We start from the raw sequence: 26047 nt of genomic DNA on the forward strand, positions 1-26047 counted from the left end.
CGTGTCCTCTGTGGCGATGTGTGTCCTCTGTGGCGATGAGTGTCCTCTGTGATGACACGTGTCCTCTGTGGTGATGCATGTCCTCTGTGATGACACGTGTCCTCTGTGGCGATGTGTGTCCTCTATGGTGACACGTGTCCTCTGTGGCGATGCGTGTCCTCTGTGACGATGCAGGTCCTCTATGGTGACACGTGTCCTCTGTGGCGATGCATGTCCTCTGTGGTGATGAGTGTCCTCTGTGATGACACGTGTCCTCTGTGGTGATGCATGTCCTCTGTGATGACACGTGTCCTCTGTGATGATGCGTGTCCTCTGTGGCCATGCGTGTCCTCTGTGGTGATGCGTGTCCTCTATGGTGATGTGTGTCCTCTGTCATGATGCATGTCCTCTGTGGTGATGCATGTCCTCTGTGGCGATGTGTGTCCTCTGTGGTGACACGTCCTCTGTGGTGATGCGTGTCCTCTGTGGCGATGCGTGTCCTCTGTGGTGATGCGTGTCCTCTGTGGCGATGCATGTCTTCTGTGGCAATGCGTGTCCTCTGTGATGACACGTGTCCTCTGTGATGACGTGTGTCCTCTCTGGTGATGTGGTCCACGCCCTATTCCACCTGTCCAGAAGCCACTGTGAGCTCCTACCTGAGCCTGAAATCACCCAAAGGGCTGTGGCGCTTTGACAAACAGATTTGTTTTTCTTTTTTCAAGCAGGAAGAAACTTGTTTATTAACACAGAGCAGCCCTTTTTAAAGCAAAAAAGAGTGGGTGGCATGGCAGGGGAGGAACCAATCACTGTCAAGGTCACACCCTATCATGCACCTAAGCTTCCATGGGCTGGTTACACACTGAACGTACGGCAAGTTGGGCTCTGCCCACTCAACTCCCTCTCAGCGCCATCTTTGCTGCCCATGTGCTCTGCAGATTCCCCCGTTTTTTTTGTTTTAATGGCAGACCCACCTCCCAGTTAGTTATCCTTTTCTCTCCTCTGTAGAGGTTGTTTTAACAGGATTACACTGTTAAGGATAGCATTGGCTACGCAGGGTGTTCGAGACAAGTCTGGGGGTCAAGATTCACCAGACAAGGATAGAGAGGGCCCTTATGCATGATCCAAGAGCCTGTCCAGTTACCTCACTAATTGCTTGTATAGCAGCATTATTGAATCCATACTTATTGTTAAACAACCACCTTTTGTTATGCTTCCAGTTTAGATCTTTTCCAACCCCACAGGCAAATAGCCGGATTAGAACAAGCCCCACCTCTGGACTCTGAAGTGGCAAAGACTGCTATCCCATCCTTGACTAATGTTAAAGGACTGCTAATGACATTTCCTGGCCTGGTAATGCTTTTGCTGATGGTTTTTCCATGCCTTCCTTGCATTATACGTGCACTGCAAAACACTTATGAGCTTAGCCAGACAGTTATCAAGCTCCAAATGAATGAATTTCCCTCCGAGAGGAATCGCAGCCAGAGACCAGTAAGAGAGGGTGTCAGTCTGACCAAACTAAGACAGGGCCTTCAGCTTCGCTCTGAAGAAGTTCCCGATGACGGGTAAGGCAGACAAGGCAATCCACCCAACCTAAGACAGGAGGGTTCGCTTCTTTAAACAAAGACTGGGAAGATGTTGGGAGCTATTGGGAGCTGACTGTAAAGCTCAAAGGTCATCTTGACCCCTGTGCTCTCTTAAAGGCACGTACAAGGAACTGGCTTACTTAAAAGACACCAGGTGCCCAGGATTGCTTTGCTATGTCTGCAGTTTGTTTTAAATTTTCCTTGTTTCTCTGGACTATAGTAGAACGGCCTGAGTGTGGGGGCCCACGAGGATGCACCGTGCAGCATGTGTGGAACTCCCAATACCCAGGCTGCTCCCATGTTCTGAAGAGGACGACCTTACGAGATACTGTGGGGATGTCAGATTTGTTTTTCTAAGGTGAGAGGTGCACTTTGATGAAATGAATGAGCTATCATTTTTGCCAACCCAGCCTCCCTTCTAGGCACAGCCTCTCCTGTGTGCTCAGGCCCAGCCCAGCAGCCCTGCCTGGGTTTCCTGCTTGCTGTCTGGGCACAGGGCCTGGTCTCAGAGCCCCTGTGTCTGGCTGTCATGGCACACCATCTCTCACACCAGGTGAGCTAAACCTGCCCCAGAGTGGATGCCGGGGAGCCTGGCCCTGGCTTGGGGGGAGGGGAAGGGGTGCGGCAGGGGAGGGCCAGCTTCTGCCTGGGCTGAGATGAGCTCCAGCCTGAGCACCTGGGAACCTTCAGGGCAGAGCAGAGGTGGTTTAGAGAACTCAGCCCTAACTTATGTCTCCTCCCCCTCACCTGGGGTCATCTCCCAAACACAATGCCCACCCTTCAGTACCTGCTTCAGGGTGTGCTCTGGGGGATGGATGCAGGGGAGGATGAAGCCAGACAGGCTTGTCTTCAGGAGGACCCACTCTTTTGACCTTGGAAACCAGACCTCACTGTGTAGCCAGGGCGGCCTCACACTGCGATGCCCCTGCCTCAGCCTCCTGAGTGCTACACCACCATGCCCCACACCTGCGCCCAGCCTTTGGACAATGGGCAGTCAAAGCATGCTGCTCTCTCTGCCTGTGGTCTTTGGCTCTTGAATAAAATGTCACAGACACCGTCTTCAGCATCCTTCAGAGGGTCTGCTGCTACTTCCATTCTTCCCTGGGGCCTCTCTTCACACCTGTCTACTCTTTTCTTTTCCAGTACTGGGGCTTGAACTCAGGGCCTTGTACTTTCTCCGTTTGCTCAATTGCCTGGCTTTTGCCTTTCTAGTTGAGCCACACCTCTAGTCAGGCTCTTTGGTTTGGTTTGGTTGCTGGCTAATTGGAGATAGAGTCTTGGGAACCTTTCTTCCTGGGCTGGCTTTTTAACTCAGTTCTCAACATCTAAGCCTCCTGAATATCTAGGATGACAGGGAGAGCCGCGGGTAGCTGGTTGAGCCAGACTCTCGTCCGGCCTTTGAGTTTCCCACACATTCGTTCAATAAAGTCATTTTAGAATAAGATAGCTAAAATTGCTTTCTGTGATTTGAAGTAACAGAAAGCAATGAATATAAATGATACATTATGTTTCCTTCAGCGACTAAGACTTTGTGAGAAAAGTAAGTTTGAAAAATATACAAGCATTGAATGCTAAGAATTTATTATTCATAAAATCAAGCCCGTAGAAATCACTTTAAAATGTCAGTGTTCTCAAGCTCCTCACATTTCATTTTGAAATAGTGTCTCTGGCTGTGAAAATGTCTTTGTAACATTTTGACACAATGCCAAAAGATCCAAACAGCTATTGATCTAGAAGAGTGAAATAACTTGGGGTACTGAGAAGGGACTGGTGTGTTGCTAGGCCTGTTTTGTGTTTCTCTCTCTTGTTATTAAGTTCTCATTGTACAATATAGTGTCTCTAAGCATGTTTATGGAGTGAATAATTTTTTTAGGTTTTAGCAAGCATTTGTTTTAGTATAATAGAGTTAAAATAGAAAGAAATAGAAGAAGAGGAACGCTTCCGGCTCCCAGGCAGGAAGTGGGAGCTAAGGACTCCTGGAAGTTTCTCAGGAGATTCCTGTGCAGATGCTGTGGTCACCCAGGAAGTAGCCTGTCTACACCCTCACCTTAGAGCTTGCTCAGGAAAAGTCATGAAACAAAGCTACTCAAACAGGGTTTAAAGAAGGCCTCCTGATCCCAGAACCCAGCACGATTGGAATAACTTATATACTAATGGGTTATAACCAAGAAAACTAATGACTACCCATGACTATTCATGAGTGCATGCAGATATCAATCAATCTATATACATTATACTGATAAGAGACACCTGTGATCCCAGCACCCCAGAGCCAGGGAGGAAGATCTCCAAGTGGAGGTGAGCCTGGGCTACACAGCCAGACCCCACCTGTAAATAAACAACCCAAATAATCAGCATAGAAGTAGTAAAGGAACTGCTAACTCGTCATGTGACAACATTAGAGAATAATGAACTCAGTCAACAATCATCAATTAGTGCCCAAAATTAGTAGATGTGAGTATGATAAGAGACAGAGAACTTAATATTAAATACTGTTTCCAGGATCTTACACAGACATTTATCCAATGCACAGAGGAAATGACTAATGTGAAGAAATTGCTAGCGGTGAAGCCAAGGAAACAGCTTTCTCCAGAGGGCAACTGAACCAACGTGACCAGTTATGAGACAGAACGGTGTGAGCTTCCGAGAAGAGGTGATGTCCTTATCAACTTTATTGGTGAAGTGTCCCCAAATAATTGGGTACACATTATTGTCGGTGTGTCCAGGATCACATTCTAGAGAAGTTGACACTGGAATTGGGAGACTTAAAAAAGCACATGGCTCTTCCAGTGTGGTAAGCCTCTTCCAGGACACCGAAAGCCTGGCGAGAAGCAAAGGCCAGGTGAATTCTTTCTTATAATTCTTTCTTATAGTACAAGAATTCTTTCTTATACTATTGACTCTCCTGGCGCTCAGGGCTTGAGGCTCACTGTTAGCTCTCCTGTCCTGATCTGCTCAGCCTTTGTTGTTATTCTCTCTCTCTCTCTCTCTCTCTCTCTCTCTCTGTCACTCTCTCTCACTAGTTGTACGTGGCGTATTCTGGCCATGGAAGGGAGCTGAACAACTCTATGTATGACACTTTTTGGGGATGTTTGGGAACTATCATGAACACAAGGAAGCTGTCTGGCTGTTTTTCATGTCACTAGGCTAAGCAAAGGAGGACAGGGAGCAGCCATGTATGGTCCAAACTCCCACTTCGAGTGTTGCCAGTGACCTTACAATGGGCTGAGATTGTCAAACAGCAAATGCTGCATTTCTCCTTCCATGACAAGAGTGTCCACCGAAGAAATCCCTGCTTTCAGAGGTCCGAGTTCTGTTTCCCATCACTGGCTTCAGTTGTATAAGACTGATATTCAGGAAGGATGGATTAGGGAATCATTAATACTAAATTTGAAACTATTTTTGCAAGCCTTAATTTACTTCAAAACATAAAGTTTGTTTTTTTTTAAAGTTGTTCAAATCATTATTTAAAGCAAACTGCAAAGGCCAGGCAGCTTCCCCAGAGGCTGAAGCCAGCCTTGGCAACATGGGTTAGAGCAGGAACTTGCTTCAAAGAAGTAAAGTCACAGAGAGCAAGCTTGTACTGAAATGCCAACTAGAAGTGGAAGACACAGTGGAAATCAGTGTGAAAGTCTTCAGGATGTTGATTCAGTCAGAATCTGTAGTGCATCAGGGCAAGCTGCAGGCCCGCCATAAAAATAAAATGAGAATTATAAACTATATGTAAAAAAAAAATCGAGAAGCACAAGTTACACCATAAAATCACTACCTCCTCAACACAGAAATATTAAAGGGACCCAAAATAAAGGACTGATTGAAAAAGAAGTTAGCAATTTTAAGACAAATGGGAATGGGAAGAAGTGAAGGATTTCCACAAATGAGTGATTTCTTTCCCTCATCAACTTCTGATCAAAACCATTGAATGTGCGTTTCTCTTATAGACCGATGGGGACACTGTTTCTTCTAATAACCATGCATCTGCCTGTAAAGCATAAATAGGAATTTCTGTCTCCACGGGAAGAAAAGCTGCACACATGGAATTGTGCAGAAGGCACAAAAGCATGTAGAAAAAAAATTGAAATTATATTCCAAAGGGAAGGAAGTAGGCACACCCCCATGTAGCCTCAGGCATAGGAGGAGAGGGGGAGACTGGAGACACCCCTGAGAGGCCAGGAGTTCAGGGCAGGAGAGGAAGACTGTCTTGTGCGTATAGCAGTCCAGCCTAGTATCTAAATGGAGAGGAGATGTCATCTCGAGCCAAACAGCGCAAAGCCACAGTGTGAGCCGGGACTGCGTGAACATTGCCTCCCAGCTTGTCCATCCCTGTGAACCCGTGCTATCCTCAAGGTGAACGTGGTTGGGGGGGGCCTCCCTTTTGCAGGAGATGGGAATGTGCAGCAGGCAGCATGGGGGCATGTGGAGAAGAGCAGACTCCAGACATGGGGCCCGGGCACTGTCACTGGGCCTGTTCCCTACTGACCCCTGCCTGGCAGGCCACGGCTCCTGGAGACACAGGAAGGGATGTCTGTCACAGACTCAGCCTGCCCCTGGCACACAATGGTCTTTATGAACCAGCACCTTGCCGATGAGCAGTGGGGAGAGGCTCAGTGGAGGTCGAGAGGCGAGAAAGGTCCTCACTGCATAAATTCTGTGCTCAGCCAGTGTGGTGGCCGGCCCTCAGGACCCGCTCAGGTTGATTACACAGGAAAAGGAGCAAGAAGTGTTTGTTCTGAAGCCAGTTTTGCAAATTACTTTAGCAAAGGGTTTATTAGAACATCTACAGACACCAGACAGGTAATGAACCAGAGGAGGGCCAAGAACGTTGGTGCATGCCTGTAATCCCAGCAATGTGGAGACCCAAACCAGGAGATCCTGCATGTGAGGCCAGCCGGGGCCACAGGGCAGGCGCACCACGTCAGGCGTGTGTGGCCACTGAGGCCCGTCCACTTTGTTGGTAATCAGTGAAGGGCGGGGGTCCCACAGTCCCCTCAAAGGCACCCCACATGACCTGACAGGCTCCGCCTCCTGGACATTCCTACCACCTCCTAAAGGTATCCAAGCCTTCAACACACAGGGAACATTCTAGAGCCAAAGCACAGCAAGGTGTGCACCTACTGGAGACAGGAGACCGTGTCAAGCACGCTGCAGCTGCTGCAGCTTGGGCAATGCTGAGGGCAACGGGGCTGGGCAGTGCTGAGAACAGGAAGCAGAGGAGAGGTACAGGAAGGGGCGGGGACAAGGTAGAGGCCCCAGGACATTTCTTGTGGGCTGCTCCTCCAGAGTCCCCCCACCTTTTTGTCACCAACCCCCCAATCATGCCCCCATATTATGAATCCACCACATGATCAATCTATTGATTAGGGCACAGCCCTCGCCTCGCACTCTGTCCAGGGAGACGCGCCCAGAGGGGCTGCACTGAGCACCTCGGGGTGTCTCAGCCCAAACAAGTGCACAGTGGCATCTTCGCATCACCCCAGGCTTCTGTCCTCTGAAGACACACCTCCAGCACGGCCACTGGCTCTCCCTCAACACCCCGCCTCAGAGAGGAGTCCGCAGAGGAAACCGAGACTCCTCAGATCCGCAGACACCAGCAGCTCCGGGAAGTGTAGCTCTCAACAAGAAATCTCCTTATCAGAAAGCTCGTTCAGAGATCCCCCACCTGCCCACCCATGGTGCGAATCCCTGTGGTGGGAATCCCCCCCTATAAACCTACCCCCCTTCCCGTGGTGTGAATCCCTTTGTGGTGCAAATCCCCCCTGTGGTGTGAATTCCATGGGTTCAGGCAGCCTCCCATCCATCCTCTGAACAAACCAAAGAAATCCCACGGGGTCTGAGCTGAGCATCAAGCATTTTTATTACGATTTAAGTTTCTATATTAAATTTTAAGCTTGGATATTAAAATGGAGGCTTTATTGCCTCCTCCTGCTTATTAGGAAATCCCGAATGATTGTCGTGAAATTGCTTTCCCTTGCTTTCCTCCACAATGTGTGTGTGTGTGTGTGTGTGTGTGTGTGTGTGTGTGTGTGTGTGTCAGTGGGGGGGCGGGGAACAGGTGTGTGTGGACACTAGGGCAGCGGTTCCATCATCAGCCTCCTCCTCGGCCATCGACGACCGGGCTGCACGGCTTTTACCACCAGGACACTCTTCTTTTTCTTCCCTCTTGCTTTTTTGAAAACAGAGATTCTATCAGGTCACAAAAAATAGCTAACGGCTACTCATTTGCTGTTTAATGTCGTCTTTACATTATGTCAATCCTGCCCAACACAAGGGTACTGGGCCTTGGTTAGTTTTTAAAGTAGCCTTGTCCTGAACACTAGCGGCTCAGAGCCCAAGAAGGCAAAGGTCACTAAGGGCAAAGACCAGTCCCTGTGTCCATGATTGAGACATTCCTGCCCCTCCCAGCCTTCAAGGGCCCGTGCACAAAGACCATTCCTACTCAGGGATCCTGGGAAGCAGTGACAATCCACCACCACCACCACCACCCACTGCCCATCAGGCCCGTTGCTGATTATTTTGATGGATGATTGATTGATCAATCGACTGATTTGCACAGTAGGGACACAGTCCAGGATGTTGAGCTTGCTAAGCAAGCCATGCCCTCAGCCACTTTGGGTTTTTTTGTATTTTGTTTGTTGAGATGGGGTCTTGTGAACCTTGCCCGGGCTAGCTTCAAACGTGACAGTCTCTCAAGGAACTGGTTACAGGCAGGCGTGCTTCACCCTGCCTGACAGGCAAAGGTTTTTTTGTTTTTTTTTTAATCTTGCATTATCAATACCAAATGGAAAGAAACTCATTCCATAGGATGTTTTTGTTCATTTGCTTTGTTTTCAACACAGAGTCTCATTAGGTCACCCAAACTGGCCTCAACTCAAGATCTGTCCTGACTCAGCTAACCAGGCACTGGGATTACAGGTGTGTGCCACTGTGGCTAGCTTCCACATGCCGTCTTCTCAAGTTACCTTCCCAACATACCATTAAGACATAATGGAAACACTCAGACATGCCTGAAACTACCTTCTGTAGAGGACATTTCCCATTCTTCTTAGGAAATGGATAATATATTCAATCCCTCCAACTACTATCACCACACAAACTGCAATCATGGCCCCCACCCCCCGTACATCATCTTTATAATGACAATGAAAGAAACAGTCACCAGGTGTCCAAAAATCTGCTTTAATTCTATTTCTGTGAATTCCAGGAAGAACATCATTACATTTACTGTTACAAAAAGCAAGCGGGACATCTGAACATGCGATTGAAAAGTGGATTCACAGCGAGACAGATGTATGTCGGTACCAAAATATAGTTCCCTGCCTGAAAGGGGGAGCTTTCTTCTAATTAGCCACTCAGCTCTGATTGTGAGAAAATATTTTTTTTTCCCCTTTGGGAGAAGTTAATGACTTGTGGTGCTATACTGTCTATTCTGATAGCAGTCTGTTACACTGAAAATCTTCCTTTGAACTCTGTAAGTTATCGTCAGAAAATTAATAAGTATGACAGCAAATAGCCTGGTAACTCAGCCCTTGTTACATACAAAGCCATTAGCAAAAATATGTAACAAAATCCATGTAAAACAATCAGTTTGTCCTTAAATAGAGAAGATCGCCTTCTTCCTCACAGCCCATTCTGGGTGGAGCAGGGGAAATCTTTAGGTAGAGTTACTTTTTTAAATATCTTTTAACTGAATTACAAAAATGCACCTAGGCCGGGCACCAGTGGCTCACACCTGTAATCCTAGCTACTCAGGAGGCTGAGATCTGAGGATCGTGGTGTGAAGCCGGCCCGAGCAGGGAATTCTTGAGACTTTTATCCCTAATTAACCATACACACACACACACACACACACACACACACACACACACACACACACACACACACACACTCTGCATCTGGGTTTCTCAATTTAGAAGGAAAAACTGACCACAGCTTCAAATGAAGGATTTGTCCTTTAGTCCTTCGTGAAGTCGCTTGATGGACTCAACATTTATGGAAGAAATGATGCTACCTGTGACTGGGATGTGAGGGCAGGGACAGACACTGATGCCTGTAGCCAGGCGGCCGGGCAGTTTCACACCCAGGGCATGCATTTAATCCAGGTCACACAGCACCTCAGGGGGAGGGGTTGGGGGTACAGAGGCAGTGTCACAAATCCACACACGGGGGACACGGGAGGTCAAAGGGAGAGTGACACCCCAGCTTTAAAATCATATTTGCTAAGCATTTCAAAGCCGGGCTCCTCTTTGTGGACAAAACAAAAAACAGGACATTCCACACAGGACCTTGTAAACATCGCTGAAGCTTCCGCTTCATACGCATCACAGCCTCAGAAGAAAATAAATCTCCGGTTTCTCGTCCAGGCCCGGCTCAGTCTGCAGAACTGGGCCCTCTGAACGGCACTGGTCGGCACAGCGGCCGCGCAGCACCGCGCAGGCCCCCTCGGGGATGCCCCGGCCCTCCAGGGCACCCCCCTTTGAGGGCCTCAGGTACCCCGCGATGTAGGAGCCTGTGGAGTGGCGGTTCACAGCCAGCCCAGGCGCCGGCGGCCTCTTCCTGAGAACCACGCCGCCCCCCGGGCCAGCGTCACCCCCCTTCGGCCTGCTGGCTTCCTGCTTCTCCCTGGCACGGCTGGCGATGTTCCGAACTCGGCTCTGACTCCTGGAGGACAGCTTCCGCACCAGCGCCCGCGGCAGCTGGCCGGCCTCCTGCCTGGAGTCCCGCACCTGACAGCCATCCTCCTGCTCTAAGTTCACCAGCTGCCGCAGCTGCTGGGTCAGGGCGTCCAGAGGCCCCAGGCCGGACGTCCTTGCGGCCGCCCCCGGCCTGCCCGCCCCACCCGTGGGCACGAAGCTGCGGCTGATGCACTGGTACTTGCTCTCGAAGTTGCAGGCGATGTCCTCCGAGGTCAAGTCCCCCAGGCTTTTGGATTTGCAGGGACTGGACAGGGCAGCAGGTGGCCTTGGGGCCGGCCCGGCGGCCTGCACACCCTGGACAGTGGCCTGCTGGGGCTCACTGGCCTGGCGCCCTCCTCTCTGTGAGGCCGGGACGTGGTGCTCAGCACCAGCACCCTGGGAGGCCGGGTGTGGAGGCCTCTCACCGTTGGGGAGAATTTCCCAGTGGTGAGACCGGAGCGTCTCCGCACAACAGCCATTCCTCCAGTCTCTCGGGCAGGGTTCCAGCACATTCTGGCCGTATTCCAGCCTGACTGGACAGGCGAGTGGAGTGGCACCCAAGCCTCCTTCGTGGCAGGTGGTCAGAGACAGATCTCCTGACGCGCCGTCCATTTCTACCAGGCTGCTCTCTCCAGAATCCAAGCAGCGCACGGGGCCCGCCATGATGTCATAGCTCAGGGTCAGTTCGGTGGACGGGGCAGGGCTAATGCTGCTTAGCAGCTCCCAGTGCTTCCCACGGGTGGGAGTTTGGGGGAACCTACCACGAGGAGCATCAGGGGACTCCCGTAGGCTTGTAGCACAAGGGGCCTCCTCGGGCGTGGATTTGGAGTGGGGAGGGCGGGTGGTCCCAGTGGGGGTGGCGAAGCTCTCAGGATTGAGGAGTGGGCTGAGCTCCAGGGACGACAGGAAGGACGGGACAGCCTCGTCCCCAGAGCCTCCACGCTGGGAGGCCAGGGGAGGATAGCCAGCCTGGACGTGAGGCTCCTCAAAGCGTGCGATCAGTGCTGAGATGGAGCTGCCTGGCTCCGTGTCGCCCGTGAAGGTGGCGTTGTCCAGGAGGAGGGAGACGTCTGTGTCCTGCAGGATGGCTGTGGAGTGCAGGTCAGGAGCGGCAGAGCAGAGCGCGGACATGTCTGACAGAGACAAGGATGCTCGCGCCCCGGCCCGGCCGCCCCACAGGCCGCCTGTGGAGAGGGTGCTGTGCCCGCCCTCCGCTTTTCCCCCTTCTTTGGCTTGCTTATCTCGCAGGTTTTGTGTTGGGTAAGAGTGGGGGAGGAGGGTGGACTGGAGCCCCGGAGACGGGCTAGGGCCGGGGCCCTCCTGGCCGTTGTCACTGGTGGCTTGTGGCTGGGTGGGGACCATGGTGGAGAGGACATGGGTGGCCCCCGGGCTGGCGTCTTTATGGAGGAGGGCAGAAGAGGAGGGTGAAGACAGCTCTTGGTTGAAATCTGGAAAAGGTGGGCCTTTTCTACTGGCCTGTCCTGTTCTTCTGCCATCTTTACCTTCTGCTGAATGAAACAAACAACACTTTAGGCGTGGCATATCACCTTACCTGCAAACACTCACGTTTGTCTTGAGACGGACAAATGGAGAATGTGAAGCTGTTACACCGTGCAGAAGAGAATTATGGGTCGCACAGGTTTGCAAAGAAGAGTGCATGTGTGATGAGTAAATAGTACAGTATGTTTATGGGGACGTCACCGGAGCTCCCTGTGAATGGCATTACATCGGCTAAGGATGTAATTAATATTCATTGTCCAAAAGAAAATGCCAATGAGTCACCATAGTTTCACAGTGAGGATTACCTGCGGTGGCGTCCTATTCAGATTTGTACTACACAGAAGCGTGGTAATAAAAAACAGAACAAGACAGCTCTGTTAAACACAGCATTGCAGTTCCTGGAAGCAAGAGACTGTAAGCTTTACAGTTAGACATCTATTAGCAAAAAGAAAAATCGCAAATGATATCACTTAAAAAGACATTTTGGCAAGAGATTAAATTTAACCAACTAAAACAACTAGAGGGTGAATCACAAAATCAGTATCTACTGACTTAAAGATGTAAAGAATTAGCTACCGATTTTAAGTCCATGCTACTAATAATGTGTTCAATGCTGTTTTTGTTTTTAGTAAACAAGTTCTATGTTGAATTGCCCCCCTGAATTGGAAGTATGCCGTCAGACCAGTAAGGGAAAGTATAAAAACACACAACTTCCAGTAACTCAGGTTCATGGCTGACTAAAATGTACTAATATAACATTAAATGTTCAATTATTCTTGAATTATTCTTGATAATTAGTTGAATAATCTTCTAATGCTTTCAGAGTCGTATAAGAAAAAGATTTGTCTCACTAAGCATTTAACCGAGAAAAAAATCCTGCATAATAATTTTTAAAGCTTAAGAGCAAAACATAAAGTGAGAAAAAAATCCTGCATAGTAATTTTTAAAGCTTAAGAGCAAAACATAAAGAAAAAAACAATTCAATATCCTTTATGTCACCAACCAGAGACAGTCACTTTGACAGAAGTATGGAATAAAGTTTAGAATTTTATGTTCTACTTTTTCTCCGTATGTCTTCTCAACACGAAGTATTGCGTGATTGTGAATTGTTCCATACTTGCCCAAAGTAACTCATCTTTGGGGTGGGGAGGGGCACTGTTCTTGAGCTTCTTTTGCACAAGACTAGTGCTCTACCACTAAGGCCACAGCTCTACTTCCTGCTTTTCAGTGGTTAATTGCAGGTAAGAATCTCATGGACTTTCCTGCCTGGGCTGGCTTCAAATCGAAATCCTCAGATCTCAGCCTCTTGAGTAGCTAGGTGATTACTGGCACCTGGCTAACAGGTAAACACAGCTGATAGATTCACAGAACTGTTTTCAGAGGTAAGAATAATGAAAATAGGTCTTTGAGATGGCTTTCTAATTCATCCTAACGGCATTAACCTCATCTTAGCCGCATCATTAACAGGGTTAATTATCATCAATTTTTATAAAACATAGCTTTATCTTCCAAATTATGGGGTTATAAAGTAAACTTTGAAGTATATTTCCTGTCTTCTATGATAGTGTGGTTAGTGAAATTTCAGACTTTTAAACTCCCCTTTCTCCTTTACCCAGCTAGGAATTGCTGTTTCTACCCGGACCATCTTAACAAAGATCGAAATGGCTTTTGTAGGAAACTAGATTTTAGAAATGAGATTGATGCATAGAGAATAATTTTGATAAGGGGATTGCTTACCACATTCAACTTCTCTGACATAATTCAGATTCAGTTAAAACATATTTGTTCCAGGGCTGGGAAGGTGGCTCAGTGGTAGAGCGCTTGCCTTGCATGCCTGAGGCCCTGGGTTCCATTCCTCAGCACCACATAAGCAAAAAGAAAAAAGCCGGAAGTGGCGGTGTGACTCAAGTGGTAGAGTGCTAGCCTTGAGCTGAAGAGCTGAGGGACAGCACCCAGGCCCAGAGTTCAGGCCTCATGACTGGACCCAAAAAAAAAAAAACATTTGTTCCAGAGAGGTGATATGGGCAGAATTTCGGAACTTAAAAGACTATGACAGAATGGGGGGGAGGGTCGTAGATAAAAGTTGAGAGCTATGTTTCCTTGCAAAATGGTCATTCCTCTTTGTTCTTCTTTAGGCATTCCTGATAAGAGTCAGCAAGGCACTGAGGTGAAGGAAGTGTGAGCAGTACCTGACTACCATGCTTGGGGCCTTGGACCAGGCAGGAGCCACAGACCAGGGGGCCCAGGTCACAGGAAGACATGGTATCTGCCATGTGTCAAGAAAGCAGAGAGTTTACAAGTGACAGTTTGCTCTCCACATTTGGTTTTCTATCCCCATGGAAATGTGTGGAGAAAAGTGTTACAATACTCAGCCTCAGAAAAGTCAACACATTTGATTCAACCGCAGAAAGCCAGCTAGAAAACTAGCATGTCTCCTCCTACTTGGCAATTTTCTCCCCTCTCTATGCAGCCTGGCGACAGGCACACACCATGGTGTTGCTCCATGCTCTCTGACCTCACCCCCAATATCAGACAGAAAGACTCTGTGTCTGAAGCAAGTAGATCCGTTTGCACTCTCCCCTCTGAAGTCTGAAATCGTCCTGGGCAAGCAGGTAGCATTGAAGCTGCTCCTTTGCCAGGAGCCAGAGGTTCATACCTGTCATCCTCGCTACCTAGGAGGCTGAGATCTGAGGATCACGGTTTGAAGCCAGCCAGGTCAGAAAAGTCCTTGGGACTCTTATCTCCAATAAACTACTCAGAGAAAGCCAGAAGTGGTGCTGTGGCTCAAGTGGTAGAGTGCTAGCCTTGAGCAAAAGAAGCTCGGGGACAGCGCCCAGGCTCTGAGTTCAAGCCCCAGGAACAACAATAAATAAATAAATAATAAACAGCTCCTTCTGTTTCCAGTATCTTTTACCATCCTCCACAGGGGTGAAGGCAGCTTCGTGAAACCTCATGCCTCTTACCCGGAGAGCTCTCCTTTGCCCCCGTGGCAGTAGGGGCCACGGACATGGGGAGTGGGAGTGCCAAGGCCCCCAGGAGACCCCGGTCCACGGGCATGGAGACTGGGCGCACTTGCAGACTCCGAGTGGTTCTTCGCAGGACTCCGTCCTGATCCCTTGTGGCTTCAGACACGGAATCCTTGATCTCTACCATTTCTTGGAAGCCCATTTTGCTCTTTTTCCTGCCTTTGGCTGGGGCGCTGGCTGTCCGGCGCAGAATTCTGTCTCCGATGGACCGTTTCCGAACGTAGTGGGAACTGTTTTCTGAAGCGCTGGGCCTGGGGCTCTTGGTGAACAACCCCTTCAGGCCTTGGAGCTGCCTGTTCTGAAGACACAAAAAGACCAACAACCGTTGACACCATGCAGTTCCAGCCCCCATGTGATGATGGCTGCACGGGATGTGAGCGCACAATGAGAGCACGCAGCCATCCAGGGGCAGCCAGACCCGGAGGAGGCCGTGCTCCATATCTCTGCACAGCAGCATGCACCTCTTAGCACCGACCTTCCACGTTCAGGACCAGCCTTTCCCCACGGCCCCTCCCCACAGACAAGGCGTGGGAATGGGAGATGGGCTGTCACAAACATCAGCGCCCCTGAAGCCACAGATGTGTTTGGAGCAGATGAGCGAGCATGCCGCCATGAACACCGACAATGACCAGGCCACAAGAACAGAGCGCTGCGCCAGGCAGCTACCTTTGAAGCCCCTAGGAAGTGCAAGATGGTGTAACTGGGGTTGAGGATTAATGGACTCCACTGCAGAGGAGAGAAGAGGACACAGGGCCATTTGTACCCATTGGATAAGGGAAGTGATAGGACACACAGAAAACACTGCCTGCCCTGCGTTGGCCTGCCCTCCAGTTCCAAACCCACCCGGCGTCCACTCAGCACTGGGCCATGGGCACCGACCCAGCACACCGTGAGGACACAGGTGACTGAAGGATGGACGTCTACTTACACACACAAGCCCCACAAGACACTTCCTCTATCACATTTCCAAGTATTTCTAGAATTCTAGAAATAAATTTTCAAATGTATTATTTTCCCTCTGGCATGATGAGTGCAAGGAATAGTGTAGATTCAACTTGGGATTCCTAGGATCACTTTTAAGTCTCTCTAGGTGTGACTCATTAGGCCAGTAGAAAGATCCAACAGGCAGCATACACAAAAACCTGGGATTAGACATAGAAAGTCATGGGAAAGAAGCAAAGATCCTTAATTCCCTTCATCTGAAATGCAGGAACAGACAGAGACTCCCCAACTCAACCTCTGGTGGCTACCGTCACAACAACATTAGTATTGGCCAACTTGTTTGGGCGTTTACTACATACCAGGCAACATTTGCAGACAAACTTGTGTACTTATCTATGAGGTGGTTCTGTTTTTACCGCACATCAAGGGGCACATCACCAGGATGGCTCTGGAGGCCAGGAGGGAGCCCTGGACATTCCTGCCCCAGCCCGACCTGCACCATCCATTCTGAAATGTGCAACCAGACCAAGTCCTGATCACTCAGAGCAGGAGAACTGTCTACAGGCATATCGACCTCCATCAGACCAACAATGAAGGGAGCCCTGTGATCCCTCCCTCTCCTCTACTCTTCTCCCCCCCCCCACCTCTCTCTCAAGTCCTGTGGGTGGTTTTAAACCCATTCACAATCCACAGGTGACGTGGTGAACAGCAGTGGATGCACCCATCTGAACTGGCTTGTATAAAGCATTGGGGTAGGTAAAACTCCAGCCTGCATTTCCCACGGCAAAGAAGTGAGTCCTTTTCAGGACTGCAGTAAAACTCAGTGTCTAACCCCATCGATCAACATGGTTATGTCCTATCGGTGTTTTCCTGGGAGGCCAATCATCTTCTGGTTCTCTTAAGACCCCTGGGTAAGATAAGAGAGGAGAGGATCCTGCTGAGTGGAGCCGTGGCCGCCAAGCCACCGTCACATTGCCATTGAACACCAGTTTGCTAAACTTCACGTTTCTCTGCTGTCACCAGTCAGCAGCGACGTGGGCCAGGGCTGTGCTGGGCCGTGTGGACTTCCACCCTCTGTCCTTCTCACCTTCCCGTAGATGTCGTTGATTGTGATGTGGACAAAAATGGAGGCTTCTGTGAGTCCTTCCAGGTAGACATGCCGGTAGCCTGGGAAGCAAAGATGGCGTTGGAACCTGCTCTGGTGTGGCCTTGCTTGGGGCAGACGGTGGGGCGTGTGACTGGACCTTGGCTTTCCTGTTCTCTGAGCACACCACCACCACATAGATCGTGCTGCATGTAACTGTGCAGCACACAGGACACACATAGATCTTACAAAGGTAGAGGAACAGCCAACCACGGTAAGGCCCTGGGTTGTCCCTAGCTCCATGTAAAACCAGAACAAAAGCGTGGTCATGCACAGGGGTCAGCTCACACATGCCAGTTCACACCTGTAAGCTCTCACCCCCTAGTTCACCCCCACCAGCTCACACCCTCTAACACGCCATGTCACACCCGCCAGCTCACACCCGTCAGCTCTCCCCATCTGTTCTCACCCGCCAGTTCACACCTGCCAACTCACACCCACCAGCTCACACCTGTCAGCTCTCACCAGCCAGTTCACACCCACCAACTCACACTCACCATGTCACACCCAGCAGCTCACCCCTGTCAGCTCTCACCCCCCAGTTCACACCCGCCAGCTCACACCCGTCAGCTCTCCCCATCAGTTCTCACCCGCCAGTTCACACCTGCCAACTCACACCCACCAGCTCACACCTGTCAGCTCTCACCAGCCAGTTCACACCCACCAACTCACACTCACCATGTCACACCCGGCAGCTCACCCCTGTCAGCTCTCACCCCCCCAGCTCACACCCTCCAGCTCACACCCATCAGCTCTCCCCAGCAGTTCTCACCCGCCAGTTCACACCTGCCAACTCACACTCACCAGCTCACACCCTCTAACTCACACTCGCCATGTCACACCTGCCAGCTCACACCCGTCAGCTCACACCCACCAGCTCACACCTGTCAGCTCTCCCCATCAGTTCTCACCCGCCAGTTCACACCTACCAACTCACACCCACCAGCTCACACCTGTCAGCTCTCACCAGCCAGTTCACACCCACCAACTCACACTCACCATGTCACACCCGACAGCTCACCCCTGTCAGCTCTCACCCCCCCAGCTCACACCCTCCAGCTCACACCTGTCAGCTCACACCCACCAGTTCATACCCACCAGCTCTCGCCTACCGGGCACTAAGCTGGTGAAGGTCACGGTCCTCTGCCCCACAAAGTCTCGTCCTATCGGGTCGTGATCCCACACGAGGAACCGCACCAGGGCGATTTCTGGCATGTGGACGGTAAATGTCAGTGTTTCTTCCCACACAGGGTTAAATCCTTAGAGAAACAGGAAAGGGAAAATCATAACAGTGGTGTCCGGGTGCAAAGAGGACAGGGAAAGTTGCAGTGGTGGGTACTGAGCTCTCAGAGATGACCCGGCTACTCAGACGCCATCCTGAGAACACACCTCAGGGCTCACCCCACTGCTGGAAAATGGGGTGAGGGGTTTCTGTAGATGGTCATTAGCGGTGGACGACCTGTTCCGGCAGGAGGATGCACCTCGGCCGTCAGAATGTGTCAGTAAGTCTATAGCAAAGATGTAAGAAGAGTTTAACAGCCCCGAGGTCAGTTCTCACCAGTGCAAAAGAAATGGAGTAGAACAAACCAGAGGGCCACCTCCAAGACTGGCTTTCCACCTGCCAAAGATGCTGCGTCTCCAGTAACTACCAACCATCTGCCAAGGTGCTGTGCGGGACTAGGAAGGCTGTACATTTACCATCTCTTAATTCTTACAGTAAACAGGAGGCAGAGGCAGAGGGTTGGGGGTTCCAGACCAGCCTGGACAGAGTGTGTGATGCTCTCTGAAGAACAAGCTATAAGGACTGGGAGTGGTCCCATGGTAGAGAACCACCCTGACAAACCCAAGGCCCTGAGCTCAGTCCTCAGTGAGAAAGAAAAATAAGCAATGTTAGTTGTTTTTTTTTTTTTTTGTCTAATTAAGAAAAAAATACCTATTGCTGACTTTCAAAAATATATAACCTTAACCATGCTCCACAAACTCTGGAGGCTGAGATCTGAGGATTGCAGTTTAAAGCCAGCCTGGGCAAAAAAAAAAATCTGAAACTCTAATTTCCAATTAACTACCAAAAGCTGGAAGTGGAGCTGTAGCTCAAGTGGTAGAACACCTGAGATCAAGTCCTAAACCTTACAAAAAAGAAAAAAAAATACATGTATTTTTAAAACCTTCATTGCTTATTCATTTTTTTGTTTTGTTCCAGTATAAGAAATATTCAAGAAGCAAACCTGCTAGAATATTCTGTGCTTATCTTTAGTTTGACATGCTCAAAAAAAAAAAAAAAATAGCCAGGCACCAGTGGCTCACACGCCTGTTACCCTAGCTATTCAGGAGGCTGAGATCTGAGGATCATGGTTCAATGCCAGTCTGGGCAGGAAAGTCTGTGACACTCTTATCTCCAATAAACCACCAAAAGACCAGAGTGGCACTGTGGCTCAAGTGGTAGAGTGCTCGCCTTGAGCTGAGTAGCTGAGGGGCAGTACCCAAGCCCAGAAGTTCAAGCCCCACGACCAACCAAAAAAAAAAGTTTAAAAGAGAATGAGATGTGAACCAGACATGTGGCTTCTCTAGGAGAGCTTTGGGAGATGTACGTCCTAAGAACATGATAAAAAATATTCCAGGGTGTTTCCCAAGTGAGTGTTACAGCCCAGATCTTGAAAATACAGTTCACACTTCCCATTGTGGAGAATCGGCCATCTTGAGTGCACCAGCATATTCCAGCATCCATCCCAGAGCTCAGGCTCAGAGGCTGAAAAACCTTCACCAAGGCTGAGCCCACCATGCTGGACACTAGGACACTGCTCATCTCAACAGATGTGATTTCCTTCCTTGGGCCTCCCTCAGAGTCTCCTTCTGGCTCTTCCTCACCAAGCCAGTGCTTGAGCACCGAGCATGAGCACTCAGTACACCCGCCAAGCACGAGCACTGAACATCATCTTACCATTGTCGAGCACCACGCGTGAGCATCAAGCACAAGCACCAAGCACAAACACAGAGCATCATCTTACCATTGTCATCCACCACTCGTGTTTGGTCTTTACAGCAGTCTACTGGCAATCCAATGATCTCTACTTCCACAAAAGGATCGATGATCTACAGAAATAAAGAGGAGGAGGTTTGGGACACTCATCTCACCCTGGTCCCTGAACATGGAGTCCGGAGGCTTGGGGTACTCACCTCGCCCCGGTCCCCGAACATGGAGTCTGGAGGTTTGGGAAGCTGCTGTCCACTGATCACTTTCAGGATGAGCTGCTTTTTAGGGTTGGCCGGAAGTGGATCACCAGAAAAAGGGTTGAAAGTACCTAGGCCAAGACAGCAGAGATTGGTGGAACACACACATCCATTGTACATGCAGACACTGTACACACACACTACACACAAAGTGCACAAACTTCAAGCAACACAAGAAACAACCATTATACCCTCTGCCGATGAATTTCCCACACGGCCTCTGTGGACCCTACGCCTCCCCTAAGGAAATGTGGTGTGCATCCAAAGTGGAATAGTATTCATCCACGAAAAATATTAAATTGTGGTGTTTGGAGCACCATGGATTTAAAAGGAGGATTTTCCAGGAAGTGGGATAATTCTGGCACACATAACAAAAAACCCAAATGCTACATATTCTCAGTCATACAGATCATGGACTAATGGAATTATGGTTCTCAGAACCTGTAGATGGAGACAGGATGTCAGAGTGCTAGTACCTGGCACATGGGTTCTAGAGTGTAGTTGAAATAGTTTTTCTTTGTGGCAGTACTGGGGCGTCACCTCTGGACCCCGCATGTGCGAGGCGGGCATTCTCCCTTGGACCACACCTCCAACCCCGAAGGACTAACTTCTGGTGCCACAACCATGGTGGACAACGAGTACGTGGACATTCCAATGTGGCCCATGGAAACCACTTGGAATTTTTCTAGCACCTGAGGTGGCAGCACCCTTCTGACCCTGGTCAGGATCACACACGGTGCATGGGCTAGTGTCCTGCCCCATGGTGGTTACCGCCGTGTCCCTGGGCCTCTGGGTGCCGGGAGTGAGCCCAAAGGCTGCCCACCTTTGCACATTTGCTGAGGCTTCAGCACGTAGCCACAGTTGCCGTTGGCCTTGAACTTGGCGCGGTTGAGCTGCATCATTCGCCCTTCGGACTGGTAGTTCAGGGCCACTGTGGCGAGGAGTGGGAGAAAGTTGGGCAGGGTGGGGGGGAGAGGCCGGAGGACCGGGCGGAGCCCCTCCCTCCACAGGCTGGCAGCCCCCCCCTCTCCTCCACCACACCCCACCCCACCCACCGAGCTGGCAGCCCGTGTTCCAGTAGGGCAGGGGGTTGAAGTTGCTGGAGTCAATGCGGTAGGCCGAGGGGTAAACCCTAGTCAGCTGCTTCTGGTTGTAGACCATGAACTGCTCTGGCTTCTGCTGGACGACCTGGTGTGCCCTGGTTTCGCTGAAGGATAGCACGTTGCCCGTGGTGCCTGGCAGGTATGACGGGGGGGGGGGCGCGGAGGGAGGGCAGAGGGGGCTGAGAATCACAGCCTGGAGTGGACGGGGAGACAGGCTGAAAGCCACAAGCGGAGCACACAGATCCTCCCAAACCCACCGCCCTCACACCTACCGAACTCTCCGGAGCACCCCCAGAATCGGGTGACCCCACACACACAGATTACATTCACAGCATCCAGGGACAAAGGGAAGGTAAAAGGAGGCAGCATCGTGGTCCCAGGGATAAAGCACAAGTCTGCACTGTCTGTGCATGTCTGGGACAGGCTGAGACAGACCCAGCGCCTTGTGCAGACAGACAGTAGGTTGACTCAGTTTACCCACACTTCATGCTATGCAGAGAAGCCTTTAGCCCAAAACTAACATGTACAAAAGCAGCTGCGAAAAAAATCTAAATTCAATGCAGCCAACTGCCACAGAGGCCTTTCCTGACAGAACTAGTGCCACAAATTCCAATTTTAGGACTTCCCTTGTTTTTATTTTTGTTATTGGCCATCTGTTGCCCAGGCAGAAGCGTGCATCTGCTAATGTCCCTGTGCATTCCGGATGTCCTATGCTCTACCCAGAATACACCCACACCACAAATTCTAGCAATCTGCTCGGCATGAGGAGAGAAAACTTTGATCTAGGCCATGACTCAAGCAGAATATCTTTCCCAATGAAGAAGGAATCAACAGGAAGGAGGGGGAGAAGAGGAGGAGGGGAGGAATGAGGGGGAGGAGGGGAGGAAAAGGAGGGGAGGGAGGAGAAAGGAGGGAAAGGAGGAGGAAGGAGGGAAAGGAGAAGGGGAAAGAGGGGAGAGAGGAGGGGAAGGAGAGGAGGAAGGGGGAGGGAGGAAGAGGAGAGGGAGGAGGGGAAGGAGGAGTAAGAGGAGAATGAGGAGGAGGAGGGGGGGAGAGAGTAGGGGAAGGAGGAGGGGGCAGAGGGCAGGAAATCTGCAGAAGAGGCAGATAGCGAGTGAGACAGGATGAAGGCCCCAGGAAAGCAGCCTAGATTTCACAGGAACGGAAGCCCTCACAAAGCCATCTCCGTGCCCCCATGATGTGTGCTGAGAAAACCAGAGGTCCTGATTTTTGTGTCACTTGAACTAAAATTAAATGAGACTGAAGCTGCTGCATGTGACAGTGGTTATTTCAAAGCATCCAGGAGCTAGATGAAAGGGAGGACAATCGAAAAGAGCCCAGCTTGGGGGGGGGGGGGTCTGGCTTGCTAGAACTTATCAGCACAGTGTGGCAGCTCACTGCTGGTCAGCACCGTCAGACACTGAAACACCCGTTCTTTCCGTGAGAGTTCCAATCTACCAACTCAAATACTTTCACCAAAGCCATAGCCTGAAAGTACGGAGCCCTGCAGGGCCTTGCGTTCGCAACACACTCATTTCCCTCTGGCCTGTCACACTTGGAATGGCAATGGGAGACTCAGCCATGGAGCCAGGCCTCCTGCTTGCCCAGTGCTGCCTAAGGTGTTGATTAGCCCGGTCCTCAGCCCTGCTGGAAGCAACTGCCCTCGAGCAACCAGGCGAGCACCAGTGCCTTCACAGAGTGCAGAATCCTATCCGCCTCCATTCCCCTCATTCTCCAATGGGATCCTACACAGCCCCAGAAACAACCTGATGAGCCAGACATTGGGGGTGGGGGGGGGTGCAGAGGGGAGGGAGGGAAGGAGGGGGGAAAGGGAGAGGAGAGAGCCCAGGCCTTACCGTCATCCACGATGTCCTGGGCGGCCACGGAATTCGTGTAGATGACCAGGTCAGACAGCTCTCGACACAGCTTCATGGTCTTCCTCCGGCGGCCCAGCCTGCGAAGTGCACACCAAGAGTCATGCTGTTAGCCTGGGGGGTACCTGGGGCTCCGGGCTCCTCACCTTCCGCCTCAGAGGGAATGACAGATGGACGCACAGCCAGCGCCAGGCCTCAGTGGAGCCAGGCCAGGACCCCAAGCTCAGTGCCTCCTCCTTCACCCATGATGGCTGATGCAGCCTCGGCTCTGCTGGGTCCACAGCCTCCTCTCCATGAGGAGGGAGGGTTTTCTTCCCACTGAAACCTGGGCAGGGGGAGCAGCGGAGAACTGGACTGAAGGGAGAGTGGCCAGAGCACATCCCTTCCAAGAAATGGAGTTTCCACCATGATTCTTTTAGAGATACAATTGCAAGTCAGGTTTTATACTAACACCCCCCGCCCCCACCACCACACACACACACGCGTATTCTTCACCTTGCTCAATTAGTGCTGCTTCTCCTGAGGTGTTTTCCTATCCTTGCTCTCCCACAGAACATTCTGGATCTGCCCTGCATAGCCAACAAATTCCACAGGACTCTCTGCCCCAGGGAAGCCCACTCAATGTCTGTGGAAAGTCCTACCCCTGACCGAGAGCCCCGTCATGACAGCCAATAAGCACGTAAGCAGATGTTTGATACTGTCAGACACTGGGGAAGTACAAATCAGAACCATGTCATGCCTACAAAGGGCAGCCAGACCGGGAGGCAGATGCCACAAGGGTTCAGAGAAAGGAACCACATCTTACTGCGGGATAGAAGTGATAGCAACATTTGAAAACTGGCTTGGCAGTCCCTTGGTAAAATGGAGTTACTTTGTTACCCAGAACTTTGCTTCCATTTATACACCCAAGAGAAATAAAAGCCTGCATGCACATGTTAAAAAATGTTTAGACCTGAATGTGCACGGCAGTGTTCCTAACTGCCAGGCAGCAGAAAACAGCAAGGTGTCTTTCAAGTAATGGACGAGTACAAAATGCTGGAGACGGGCACAAGGGAGTAGGCTGAGAAATAAGTGTGGGTGGAGGAATGGAGCCTGTTACAACGTGGATGAGTGCTGAAGATGCAAACTAAACACACAGAAGCCAGTCCTCAGAGCCCCGCATCTTAGCAAACCAATGGAGACAAAGGACTTAATGACGGCTCGTCAGCACCTGAGGAACAGATGAATGGCGGGAGGCTGGTTAGGGCTACGGGTCTTTCCAAGGAAAATATTCTGGAATTGGATAGTGGTGAAATAGATTTATTCACCCAATAAACATTTGAGTACTCTTTGGAGAGAAAACAGTGAACGTACGGCAACAAAAACTCCCACCTTAAGGGGATGCGGAGAAAGAGGAACCCTATTAGACTGCTGGTGGGAATGTACACTTATACAACCACTTTGGAAAGCAGTCTGGAGGATCCTCAGAAAGCTAAATATTGACCTCCCTTATGACTCAGTCATACCACTTCTGGGCATCTACCCTGAACAACAGGAACCAATATACAAGGACACGTGCACCTCCATGTTTATTGCAGCACTGTTCACAATAGCCAGGATATGGAAACAACCCAGATGTCCCACCACAGATGAATGGATCCAAAAATTGTGGTATCTATACACAATGGAATATTATGCAGGCATTAGAAAGGGCAAAATAATGGCATTTGCAGGGAAATGGATGGAGCTAGAAGAAATCATGTTGAGTGAGATAAGCCAAGTTCAAAGAGACAAATGGCACATGGTCTCCTTGATAAGTGGATGTTAAATCCAATATGTTAGGTGATATGACAAAATTAACAGGACTTAAGAAACAAAGGACTTCCGCTCATCTGGTCAAATCACTACTAAATAACCCCATGCTGCTGATCACGTGTATGGTATATATGTACACACCAGAGGGAAACCAGGAGGACGACACAGAACTAGAGGGAATCAGGGAAAAGCATACAACAGCGGGACCCATCAGCTGCACTGGACATTGACCAAAATGAACTAAGCAACTTAATGGCAGTGATGGGAGGGAGGGAACAAGTGGGAAAGAGGGAACAGCTGATGCTATGCAAAACAAGAGAAATGTACAGATCACCCAATGTGGAAGAAATAACTGTATCGCAAAGCTCATAGAACTTATAAATGTTATAGACCATGATAGACAATTTGTCCTATGAAAGTTAGAATGTGTTTGTGACTTTAGCTAAGCTTCACTATCCCACAATACTGTGAAATTTGGGAAATTATGTAACCACTTAATCACAATAAAAAAATTTGAAAAAAAAAAATTCCCACCTTAATAGTGCTGGAATACATTCAATGAAAGAGCACAGGACAAAAAGTTCCAATAGTTCACTTCGCCAAGAAAAGTCAGAATGGAACACACACATGTATAAAAATCAGTGTACATCACTCCCACAGTCAGTGTGACTCCACACACAACACTCTTACAGGTGTGTGTACACATGTGTATGTGTCCATAGCTGTCCGTCGGTCTGTCCGTCTATCCGTCATGGAATACACCTTCCTTTGGGAGACTAAGTCTGTTGAGTGCCTGGTGGTGTGCCGACTCTCCCCCACCACTGTTGTGATCTCAGGGCAAGTCCATCTTTCAGAGCCAGAGTCTCTGCCCCCTGGGCCAGAAGCACACAGCTCACTCACCTGCACATCTGGCCGCCCTCCCTGCCCGGGTTCTGCTGCAAGTCCTCCTCTTCCTCCGTACTGTACGACTTTGACCGAGACTTTGTGGCTTTCTGCAGCAAAAATCATAGTAAATGTAACATGGGGGAAATCCTACATCCTATGGAGAATGGACTGGGTTTAAACACATCATGTACACAGACAGACAGACTGGCTTGGTGAAACCAACACAGACAAAGACAGAGACACAGAGACAGAGGGGAGACAGAGACACGAAGACAGAGAGCTACGCAGAGAAACAGACACAGAGAGACAGGAGACAA

The 26047-nt window shown here is 50.1% G+C and overlaps 1 protein-coding gene across 1 annotated transcript in view; it reads right to left on the bottom strand.

The window, feature by feature from the left end:
• Positions 1–9865: 9865 nt before the first annotated feature.
• The window catches only part of Plch1 (phospholipase C eta 1), a 54430-nt gene continuing 38248 nt past the window's right edge, over positions 9866–26047 (bottom strand). The window contains exons 12-21 of the mRNA XM_042685568.1: positions 25746–25837; positions 23034–23131; positions 21130–21309; positions 20898–21005; positions 20021–20145; positions 19852–19936; positions 17959–18105; positions 16790–16869; positions 14698–15058; positions 9866–11742 (exon numbers count right to left, since the gene is read on the bottom strand). Coding sequence (XP_042541502.1) covers positions 9881–11742; positions 14698–15058; positions 16790–16869; positions 17959–18105; positions 19852–19936; positions 20021–20145; positions 20898–21005; positions 21130–21309; positions 23034–23131; positions 25746–25837 — 3138 coding nt within the window. The 3' untranslated portion in view covers positions 9866–9880. The remainder of the gene's footprint in view (positions 11743–14697; positions 15059–16789; positions 16870–17958; positions 18106–19851; positions 19937–20020; positions 20146–20897; positions 21006–21129; positions 21310–23033; positions 23132–25745; positions 25838–26047) is intronic.

This window comes from Dipodomys spectabilis, unplaced genomic scaffold, assembly GCF_019054845.1.
Source record: "Dipodomys spectabilis isolate Male_0828 unplaced genomic scaffold, ASM1905484v1 ptg000095l, whole genome shotgun sequence".
In the NCBI taxonomy this organism is placed as follows: Eukaryota; Metazoa; Chordata; class Mammalia; order Rodentia; family Heteromyidae; genus Dipodomys; species Dipodomys spectabilis.